The sequence below is a fragment of the Labeo rohita genome, chromosome 7 (genome assembly GCF_022985175.1).
Source record: "Labeo rohita strain BAU-BD-2019 chromosome 7, IGBB_LRoh.1.0, whole genome shotgun sequence".
In the NCBI taxonomy this organism is placed as follows: Eukaryota; Metazoa; Chordata; class Actinopteri; order Cypriniformes; family Cyprinidae; genus Labeo; species Labeo rohita.
Genome location: NC_066875.1, coordinates 17700846 through 17712714, shown reverse-complemented (window position 1 = coordinate 17712714; position 11869 = coordinate 17700846). Strand labels below are relative to the sequence as shown.

Genomic DNA, 11869 nt, shown 5'->3' with positions numbered 1-11869 from the left:
CTTCAGTGTGCATGAAACTTCATTGTCACTGTTAAAAAAAGACCCATCATGCGTACAAATGTCATTTTTATGTGTTCAGTGATTGACGTTAAAAAAATCTGGGACATACGCTTATTATTTGTTTATTATTCTTAGCTCTGAGTCAGCCAATATTATTAAAATAATCGGTTGTGTTTATCACACTGGAAGAGTCCGCACGCGCCGCCCCACTCACCTCACACCAACGGTGTTGTGGAGGGTTGTCATGACAACCTAACATTACGGAAGGACTCCACTAGCGCGTCATCGGTGAGCGATTTTATTTATAATGATTATTGTTAATTCAGATCACTGCTATGTTACAGTAGGCTATTAGGTATTCACAAAAATATCTAACTGACTACCCGAATCATCAGATTTTAACCTTTTTTATAGCTCTTTGGCTAACTCTTATGGAGGTCAAGAGATCCGACAGGGATCTCAAACTCAAGCAAATATGTACTTGCTGCTAGAACGATTTATTTTTATTTATTTACTTGGTATTGTGATTGGTCGAGGTGCCATGGTGTATCACTTTTTTATATACGAGCCATTCTGCAGAATTGGCACAAACCGCTTGTTTAGTAAGGTCATTTTATGATGTATTGAAACCCACAATATTTAAAATATTAGTAAGCCTAATATATATAAAACCATCATTTATTGAATACTTTCAACTGGGAGGTGGCTGTCCCAAACCCTAACCCCTAAATTTTAACTTGTGAAAATGATATTGAAATATTTTTTTTTTTGACTGTTGTTTTTAAAAGTATCTTTTTGATTCTTTTAAAAAGAGAAGCTCAAAAATATATATATATTTAGCATATATTTTCTCTGTAAATTATGAAACTTTTTGTAAAAAATTGCATTGTTCTGCATTTTTCATGTCACTACCAAAACAGTGTATGTTTTAGGCTATTGAGACTGAGACTGATTTTAACTAAACCCATAAATTTATGATCAGGAAATATTCCTGTGTCCCCCCTCTCTCATAGCTACAAGGTGTGAGTAGACAGGTCATCATTTTGAGGTAAATGTGTATAAAAGTCTGAAAAATCTGTGTGTAACTTAAAGGAATGTCACTATCAACTCCTTTTTTTCTGCAATTAAGCACACTTTTTTGAGAGTTATTCCACAACATTTCATTTAATATGTATACCACTGTTCAGAACTGTGCTAGCTAACCACGTGCTGATTAGCATCTTTGAACTAGATTCAAAAGTATCTAAATTTGTCCATACCAAAACATTTGGTGGAGTTTAAGTAGTGACATCTTTGTTTTTTTGGGTGTTATCCCATTGAATTGTCAGTACCGAAACATGTCATCATTGTTTCGGTAGTGACAAAAGGGAACACACAATCCTCATATTTGGGAGAAATAAACAAACAGTTATGCAATTTTTGTATTTCAGTATGTTTTAGTAGTGTTTAGTAGTGTGAGTTAAAATTCTGTATGTGATGTGGTTGCTACTAAAGCATTACTGTCACTTTCGAAACATAGGATGTTTAGTCAAAAATAAAGTATGGAACCTTTTACAAAGAAAAAAAAAATGGATTCAAAATACAACAAATCTCATAAATTATACTTGAAATATTGTTAAAATGTAGTTGTTATAGATTTACCTGTATTAAAAAAAAATAACAAAATAGCAAAAAAAAAAAGAAAAAAAAAATTCAAAATCAAAGCAAAATCTTAATGGGTCAATATAACCCTTCTGATTAAGCACATACAAATTTTTTTGGAAAAAGACACATTTTGTAAAGACATTTCCAATTCTGTAGAATGGCCCAAACACCATGATATTGCTGATTACCATTATACACCATTTTTGTTTATCTAACACTAGCTGGAAGGTCATTCTAAGAAGGTAATTCCAATAATATCATGGTATTATGGTACATAATATTACTTTAATACCATATGCAAAACACCATGTTTTTCTAAGGTCTGTTATATACATACTGACATATTTATATTTAGATATGCAGTATGTGTGTATAAATATGGTCTGCGAAAAATGTATTCTTCAGTTCAGTTTCATATTCTGTTTTTCCCCTCCAGAAATAACACAAGATGGCTGTGAATGTCAGAAGAGGTTTGGAGATCCCAGAGCCTTCAGATCACAGCAGCTGTGAAGATGATGATGTGACTTATTTCACAGATCTGCAGAAGCCTGATAATCTACCTGAGTCTGGGAGAGTGATCAATAAGCTGTTAAATAACCTTGTTGACAGTACATGGGAAGTTATATCAGAGCAGGAGAAGATCAAGAGAGATGAACAAGCAGCAAGGCAGATTCTTGTGCTAAATGCAACTAACGAAATGAAGGCATGTACATTCAAATGGCCTCATCATATTCCTTGGACGCATTTGTCCGAAATGTTCATTTTACATATGATTTTTTGTTTGTTTCTTGGTTCTTAGCTTCCAGGCAGAACTAATAGTATTGTGTGCTCTGATGACGGACTTTACCTGTTTCTGGGTCAGACTCATGGTCTGTCGGTCATCAGGACATCCACTCTTACCTGTGTAAGAACATGGCAGGATGAAAGAGTGGAGCTTACCAGCATCTCTTGTGCCTCTCTGGGAAATGCCACACACCTCTTATGCACAGTGGATGATATGGGTAATTTTGCTTTAAGACAGTTTACATTAAAAACTCCCCGTTTTATATTTTCTTTATTTACTTACACATTAATTTTCTTCTTTGTCACATAAGGTATTGCACGGCTTTTTGTGCATCACATGGAGAATATTTATTTATTAAAAGTCATCAATGAAACTGTGAGTTCATAATACCGTTTTAAGAGCTTATTTTTATATTTGCTGTTGATTTTCTATTAATAGTAGCTGTGAAAGAATTACATTGTGTAACATTTCTCACAGGAAGATATAAACCAAAGAAGCATCTGTGCAAAATTTGAAGTGTCTAGAAGTGGGGACTTCGGAGCTGCAGTCATGACATGTAATTGTCCTATTAAAATACGGAACTGTAATATAAAACTAACAATATGGCTACTACTGATTTATTAATGCTATTGTTGTAAATTGTCAATGAAGCCAGTGGCTCTGTTTGGCTCGATGTATATCGCTTCCCACAAGATGTGTGGCTCAAAGAGCTGGAAACCAAACAGGTAACTGCTTTACGTTGAAAAGTTTTATATATATTCCATACCATATATTCTTGTTTGCTGTATTTATATTTTAAACAATTCCTAACATAGGATTAAAATGAAAATTTCCTTGGAGGCACATTTTACGTATTTTTTCAGAAGAAATATATTGTGAGATCAGATGATGAGATGATCATATTTTGTTGTTTCTTTTGTAGGCTACACAAACCCCACAGACCACAGAAGCCAAATTGTCTCCAGTAGTCTTACTCATGAAGATCAAACCTCCAGAAATCCCTGCAGGTTTGTAGTTTAAATCACTGCTGCAAACAAGTTTGTTTTATAAGTTTGTTATTTCTTTCTTTTACTTTTCTTGTCGTCAAGGAACCTCTCTGAAAAGTCCATCTGAGGTCCTGCAGAAAACAGAGCAAGGCACTATAATAGGCTCAGGCCAAAATCACCTCATTAGTAGTCGTCAATGGGAAAACCAGGATGCGGCATTTAGGAAAATGTTCATGAAGTACCTCAGCTCCAACTCTATGAGACCATCACAGCAAAAAGCAGAAGGTCCAAGGTAGGCTTGATTAAAGAATAATTTAAGTCATATTTTATTTGATTCAAGAGGTATACAGTCATCTCAAAAACTTTAGCTACAATAACAAAATTCTATGAATATCTTTGCATTATGTAGATGTTACAAACTATGCATCATTACAACCAAAAGAAAGTGTTAACAATAGCTCTAAGAATGTATGTAATATAAGCGATAAATCACCCCAAAGTATATTTTTTATTAAAATAACATTGATACTAAAAAATAGTTATATATAATAGTTAATATAAAAAAATCTTGTATAAAAAATCTCAAATATCCAATAATATCCAGAATGTAACATGAGCAGTTACAGTGAGAATTATATATATGTAGAGAGAGAGAGAGGTAGATAGATAGATACACAAATTCTGAATTTGATTTCATAACATTTTTGACTGTGTTTTATTAATGCATGGTCATTTTCATGTTTGATTAAAGGAGAAGTCCACTTCCAAAACAACAATTTACAAGTAATTTTCTCACCCCCTTGTCATCCAAGATGTTCATGTCTTTCTGTCTTCAGTCATAAAGAAATTATGGTTTTTGAGGAAAGCATTTCAGAATTTTTCTTCATATAATGAACTTCAATTGTGCCCCCGATTTTGAACTTCCGAAATGTAGTTTAAATGCAGCTTCAAAGGACTCGATCCCCAGCCGAGGAAGAAGCGTCTTATTTCCGAAAAAAAAAAATTTGTATAGTTTTTAAGCACAAAAGCTTGCGTAGCACAGGCTCTCGGATGCGCATCCACGGGTCGTTCTTGAATGATTCGTTAATTTTGAACGAATCTTTACAGTGACTCGCGAAGAACGAGTCATCTCGGGGAGTGATTCGTTCAGTCATGCGCAACATCCTATTAGGTTCTGTACTGGAATTAGTTCACCTGTTTTGAGTCTTCGGGTTTTTCGAGTTGTTTGTTCATCTTATTGTGGCTATGATGTACTAATTCAATGCTTTCATTTATTTTAGTTAATTTGCAGCCACGATTTAACTAAAAGATTATAGAGTGAATTAAAGGAGAAGTTCACTTCCAGAACAAATATTTACAGATAATTTACTCACCCCCAAAATGTTTTTTTTTTTTCTTCAGTCGTAAAGAAATGTATATACTTTTTAAATTCAAATGCTCATCTTGTCTAGCTCTGCGATGTGCATGCGATATTTGTGCTCCTCCGGTTCAATACAGTTAGGTTGAAAAACTCCCGTCTCATTTTCTCCTCCAACTTCAAAATCGTCCTACATTGCTGCAGAAGTACCAATCCAGTGTTTACAAAGTGAACGTGCAAAGAAGGTCAAACACCCTTTACAAAAAAAAAAGCTAAAACAGCTTTTTACTGTTTTAAACTTTTTACATACCCTAACTGTATTGGACGTGCATGCACATGGCAGAGCTAGACAAAACGTCATTTGAGCATTTGAGTTAAAAAATATTAAAATAGTTTTTTTGTTTTTTGAAAATACCTGATCGTTTTGCTAGTTAAGACCCTTCTCCCTCAGCTGGGATTGTTTAGAGCCCTTTGAAGCTGCATTTAAACTTCATTTTGGAAGTTCAAACTCACGGGCACCTTTGAAGTCCACTATATGGAGAACATCCTTGAAATGTTTTCCTCAAAAAACATTATTTTTTTGCGACTGAAGAAAAAAAGACATGAACATCTTGGATGAGAAGGAGGTGAGTAAATTATCTGTTAATCTTTGTTCTGAAAGTGAACTTCTCCTTTAAAAAGTTGCATAGGGAGCATAGCTGATCATCTGTGAAATATTTGTTAAGTGTGCAGTCAAACACTAGAACCAATAGAGGTTACAAAAGATGTCAGAGGTTATATAGAGTACAAATTAGTTTTTTTCCTTACAGCAATTGTACTTGTCACTTCTTACTGCATGAAGGGTTTCATTCAGTGCCTGGGGAAGCGAAGGCAGCTAGAGGTGAGTCATGTACTCAAGAGATGATCACATGTTTTTCAGTGATACATATATAGCCTGTAATGGTGTGTGATCACAATTTACAGTACAATCAGTTCTCTGAATATCTATTTATAATATTTTATAAACAAATTATCTTTATAAACAAGATATTCCCATTGCTGTGTGCCTGTGGTGGAATGGCAGCCAAAATCTCTTACAGTATCTTCTGTTGAAGACCCCTAAAGAGAAGGGTACTCCAGCCATTATACATTATATTAACATTACAAAGACACATTTGTTGGTCATGTTTATAAATTATATTTTAACCTGTTCTTGGATCAGACAGTGAACCCAAACCAGATGTTTTGTGGCCCAATTCTCAGGAAATCCTCTGCTCTGCCGTCAGTGCCTGTACACGGTTTGTTGTTCTAGGGCTTGATGGTCAGCTGGTTACTATATGGGACAGACAGTTTGGTAAGTTTACTTCAGTTAATTAAGATATTATTTCTGATATATTGTATGTTTCTCAATGATAAGAATAAACTGTGATATAATGGCACAACACACTGTCTCACTGATCATTACTGAAGGAAGGAATCTTATTCTTGAATGTCTTCTGGTGGTGCAGGGTGTCCATATGGCAATATTGTGATCCCAGGAGACAGCGCCATTTGCAGGGTGAAGCTTCTTTTGCAGAATCAATTGCCGGTCACTTCGCTTATTCAGGGTCCCTTTTTACCCACACTACAGTTAGTGCTTACTTGCAGAAATGGGGCATGCTATAGTGTGACAGCGGCCAGAGGAGGAGACATATGCACTGTTGCACTTATTGAAAGGTAGCAATTAAACATTTTTTAAAATAGGTTTAAAAATACTGAATGTGGTGTATAAATAGATAATAGTCTGGTTCAGTGTTGCTGCAAGGTCCTGCAGTTTCTCTAAAACCCTCCTCCTCCCCTAGTTCCACATGTGTAGATCTACTATGTGATTTATACATGCCTGTGAATGTAGCAGCAGTATGTATTGACGTGCATAGCAGATTTTGCTTGCCAAGACCAAATACATTAACACTTTCAATCCATTAACATGTTAAAACCTGACATGATTACAATAAATATAATGACTGTCTCTGATCAGACCTACAGGCCCAGGCAGCTCTGTCACTGTTGCTCAACCTGTGCCCTTCCTGAAGTGTCTGGTATAGTAGAATTTGGCAGCATAATTTTGTATTTCACACACACACACACACACACACATATATCATATATATAATATATATATGTAAAGTTCCAATGCAAAAGCCTCTAAAAGACATCTTGGTCAAAAATGAGATAACGATAGTCATGTTCATCATGTACTTTCACTTCAAATGCGCTCAATCCCAGCCTCAACCCATTCAGAAGTACCAGTACTTATATAGAAAACCTATACATAGTAGCCATAAAGAAATGCTAATTTTAAAGAATAACGTCAGACATACTTAGAGGCTTTTGCATCTGAACTCTTCATATATATATCTGCCAAGAACGTACATGTAAATGTATGATTACTAATTCCTAAAGTTGTTTATAGGTTTTGTTGATGCAAAGAAATGGAGAAATATCCATATGGGAAACGGCAGATGGAGAACCAGTATTTATCTTAAACCTGCCTCCAACTCATGTGGTGGGCTCACTCAGGGAACCTGTGTTTCTACTTGAGCCAGTACAAAAAAAACTATATATTACAGGTAAACTTCAGACAAATGCACCTTTTTGCATTCTACTGTGTTGCTTTTTCATTGTTTTTTTATGTAAACATGCAGATGATGTGCTTGACTGTTGCACTTGGGTCTCGCATCCTTTGCAATGTCTCATGCTTTAAGTTGTCTTACACCATTTTCTAAACACCCAGAAGTCAAGTTAAATAATTTTTTAATAAATACTTGAATAAAAAACACATTTCTACACCTTTTTTTTCAATGTTTTGTGTGAATGAAGACTTATACTGTTTAGGTTAGGTGACACATTTTATTATTATTTATTATTTATTGAGTGACAGTTACAGAAGGATTGTGTTCATGTGACACACTTGATTTTTTTATAGGTGACAGAAAAACACCTTTGGTGAAGGTGACTGATAGGAAAGAGGAAGAGAGCTCTCTCTTCATCTTCAGCTTTTCAGAAAACACAATGATGGATCCATACCATGTCACAAGTTCAGCTGTAAGTGAAAAAGAGACCAGAGCCACAATCATAGATTTGGAGGAGGCCTGCAACCTTTACTTTCAGGAAAGGTTGGTGAAATGTAGTTCAGTATTAAACTGTGGGAGTAATAACACATTTTGAGAATCTTTTTGTATGTAGTTTTTAGTAAATGAGACCCAGTGTGGCATACAAGCTGTTCATCAGAAATGTTGTGTATGGTAAGAGAAAAAAGATCTGTGATGAACTGTATAAAGGCACGCTCACACCAAAACAATAACACTAACTAACTATATAGCTATCTATATATACACTACCAGTCAAAAGTTTTTTAATGTTTTTAAAGAAGTTTCTTCTGCTCACCAAGCCTGCATTTATTTGATCCAAAGTACAGCAAAAACAGTTGAATTTTGAAATATTTTTAATTCAGTAATTCAGAATTTATCCCCAAGAGTCGAGGTTGTGATACACCTTAGCACACTGCAGTTCTCTAAAAGGATACGAAGAATTCTGAGAAATATCACCTGTTACTTTCTCTTTGTTCTGCTTCTTCTAACCACAGACACTTCTTATGCCTTTGAAACCTTTCTGTTTATTTTTCAGCTTTCCTTTACTTTTCACTTTACATTCATATTTCTCCAAATGCTCTTTCACTGTTTAAAGTTGATACACTGAATGTGCCTCTTTTAGGGAACCCATGATCCCCTATCCATTCTGGTACCCCATCTACAATATCTTTTTCATTACTTCATAAATTGGACTGTCCAGAACCTCTAGATTAACCCTAGGTTTGCTATTTCCAGATCCCATACTTGCAGTCAAAGACTTTACCCAAAATGCACCCTTCTAACCCTTCACACTGTGGTCGTCACTACGACGTGGCTTCAATACCTTGTCCCGCTGACTTGCAAGACTAACTTGTAGGACTAACTTGTAAGACTCTTTTCACAATCTACTTTCTGAAGTCTGGAAATATCAAACCCTTTTCACTCATTCCTTTAAATAAATTTCAAAATATAAATTGGAATTTCAAAATCAGGCTCACTGCTTTGCACGCTTCTTTAATCTGTTGAGATCCCAGTGGTAAAGGTCTGGGCCCTCTGATGTTGACCCCCTTTTTCCTGAAGGCTTTATGGGGTAGGGGCTAATCCTCTTTTTTTAGTCCACTATATGTATCCTTGTAATGTAATGTAATTTTTTTAGATTTGGATGATCGATCACCAGTGTTTCAGGTCCAGACGAATCACACATTGGATCCCATCCTCCTCACCAATTTGTTGTGAAAAAATTCTAAATCTGTTATTAAATGTGAGACCAAGAGTGAAAAACCAATCATAGGATTTCTTTTTATACTGATAAAGGCTGTCCAAAGATCAACCCTAACCTTCAACAGTATCTTCTCAAATAAGTTCATACTGCTCATAGCCATTCCCCTGTTAGAGGAATGCTGACGGAAGTTTTAGTCATGTACACAAGGGAAATACTGAAGGCCAACACCTGTGCAAATTGAACATATGGAAAATAGAGAATATACAATATGGAAAACAAAAATAAAGAAAAATATAGAAATTTCCATCACATTCCTATTCTACAAGCCCAATTCCAGAAAAGTTGTGACATTTCGTGAAATGCCATAAATTCAAAGATATCAAGAATAAGAATAATTCTCTTTAACCTTTATTTAATTGATTAAAGTACAAGGTAAAAATATCCAGTGTTTTCAGTGGCGAACTTTTAATTTTATTTTGTAAATATAACGAAATTTTGATTTTCATGGCTGCAACACACTCCAAAAAAGTTGGGACAGAGGCAGAATAAAAGTGAAAAGGTTATAGAATATCTAAATTAAACTGTTTTGAAACAGTTTACAGAAAGCATGTGAAATAGAAGTAGGATATCATGTTTGGGTATAAAAGGAGCATTTCAATCCTTGCAAGCAAAGTTGGATCATGTCTCATTACTTTGTGCCAAATTTCATGACAAAAGTGTCAAACACATCAAAAATCACATTTCTTAATAGAAAATCACAAAGAATTTGTCTTTCACCAACCACCACACATAATATTGTGAAATTTAGAGAAATGTCAGTCTTTGTAGGGCACAGCAAGACACCTGAATGTGCTTGACCTTTGAGACCTCAGATGGCATTGCATAAGAAACCGTCATGCTGTGATGTGAAAAATAGCCACATGGGCTCAGAAGTACTTCGGAAAACTGCTGTCACCTAACACATTCTGCTACACCAATAAATGCAACTTGAATTTCTGTTACTCTAGCAGAAAGCTATACATTAATTCTATGCAGTGATGCCATGGGGTTCTCTGGGCCAGAGCTCATCTCAGATAGTCAAAAAGATGATGGAAATGTATGCTGTGGTCAGACAAGTCTTTCTGGACATTGAGTTACCAACTCAGTACCAAAAACCAAAGGGACCATCCAGACTTTCATCAGCGACAGATGCAAACACAAACGACTGTCGTGGTATAGGGGTGCAGCCCGGCCAACAGCACTGATGACTGGAATGTGTGTTAAGGTACCACTGAAATGTATTAGGATTGTTCTTGTACTTGTCTTTTATGGGAAGTCCATGGTTATTAAATCAACAGTGTGGTTTCGTAGACACAGACTGAATGTGCTAGACTGGCCTGCCTGCCGTCCAGATCTGTCTTCTATTGAAAATGTATGACCAGTCATGAAAAGGGGAATCAGACAACGATCACAGAGGATCTGAAGTTTTTTATCAAGCCAAATTGGACAGCATTTTTGCTTTTTTTTTAAGTTTTAGTATCCTCCGATCCCAAACAATTAAACATTGTAATTAAAAGAAAAGTTGATATTGCAGTGTTAAACATGCCTCTTTCCCAACATTTTGGAATGTGTTGCAGCCATGAAAATCAAAATTTGATTATATTTACAAAATAAAAATTAAAGTTGGCCACTGAAAACATTGGAATTCTTTTCTTTGTACTTTAGTCAAATAAATAAAGGTTAAAAAGAATGAACAGATAACATATTCTTGATTTTACAGCATTTCACAAAATGTCCCAGCTTGGGGGTTGTATAAGAATGATTGTTTTAAAACTTGATGTTCATAGTCACTGGTCTTGGTGTTAACAGGGCTTAACAATGATTTGGCCTAGAACTCAAAACATTTAGTATACTTTACATGTGTAATGTCTTTGTGTTTGCAGAGCTGACTCGTGGAAAGAGAGGAACAGAAATTTGGCTTTCCAATGGGAGCAGCTTTCAAAGCGTGATATTAAATGAAGCTACACATACTACAGAGAGATCCAGACATGTCATGCTGACACTGTGTACATTTTCCATTTTCTGAATTAATGTGTATAAAATGTATGCATGCATTTTCATCAATCAGCCAGAGAAAATGGTATGTTTTTATAAAAAACAAAAAAAAAAAAAAAAATTGAATACAGTACATTTTAAATTTATTTCAGTTTCGGGGTTAAAAGGAGGTTAGATGTCAGCTTTCACAAGAAGCTCTTCTACATGAAGCCAAATGTGTTTATATATGCACATGTCATAATGTACGTTTATATATGCATGAGTAATCTATGTATTCGATTAAGCTTATTGTGACTTGATTCTAGCATTTTTCCAACATTTACAGCTCAGTTGCTGTAAGCAGTTATTATCTACTGAACAAAGTCCAATAAACAAATTCAGTATTTGTTAGTATATCTGTTATGCACAGTCTCATGGTCTATTCCTAAGTCAGAAAATGTTCATATAATATCACAGCTAATCATGTCTCTCACACATTATACTGAATGTCAAAACCATTTTTCTGGTTGTATTGTTCTTATTTATTTCATATGACAGGCCATAGGCACTGGTTTTCAGATTTGCTCCATTTAAGTCTTTTCCAGCAAGTGGATCTTTCATGATTAGTACATTAGTGCCATTTGTGCTGAACATCAATTTAATTGAACTTGAGCTGCAATATTAATCAATGTAATTAGTTTTTCCTTCATCAGCTTTGTTAAAGGAGAAGTTCACTTGCAGAACAAAAATTTACAGATAATGTACTCACCCCCT

The 11869-nt window shown here is 35.0% G+C and overlaps 1 protein-coding gene across 1 annotated transcript; it reads left to right on the top strand.

Moving 5' to 3' along the window:
- Positions 1-214: 214 nt before the first annotated feature.
- wdr93 (WD repeat domain 93) lies at positions 215-11242 on the top strand. Its single transcript, XM_051114078.1, has 16 exons — positions 215-288; positions 2081-2347; positions 2444-2645; positions 2739-2803; positions 2906-2984; positions 3080-3153; positions 3351-3435; positions 3517-3706; positions 5581-5651; positions 5798-5881; positions 5973-6104; positions 6259-6466; positions 6768-6828; positions 7203-7359; positions 7716-7905; positions 11005-11242. Exons 2-16 carry the CDS (start codon positions 2093-2095, stop codon positions 11078-11080), a joined length of 1929 nt encoding a protein of 642 aa, XP_050970035.1. The 5' UTR covers positions 215-288; positions 2081-2092; the 3' UTR covers positions 11081-11242.
- The last annotated feature ends 627 nt before the right edge of the window (positions 11243-11869 follow it).

What these genes read in the sequence shown, in the direction of transcription:
- wdr93 (XM_051114078.1), top strand. Translation starts at nt 2,093, where the DNA reads ATGGCTGTGAATGTCAGAAGAGGTTTGGAGATCCCAGAGCCTTCAGAT. An exon ending in ATGCACAGTGGATGATATGG is followed by an intron (nt 2,646 to 2,738) that starts GTAATTTTGCTT and finishes TTGTCACATAAG; the next exon opens with GTATTGCACGGCTTTTTGTG. An exon ending in ACTGTTGCACTTATTGAAAG is followed by an intron (nt 6,467 to 6,767) that starts GTAGCAATTAAA and finishes GTCTCTGATCAG; the next exon opens with ACCTACAGGCCCAGGCAGCT.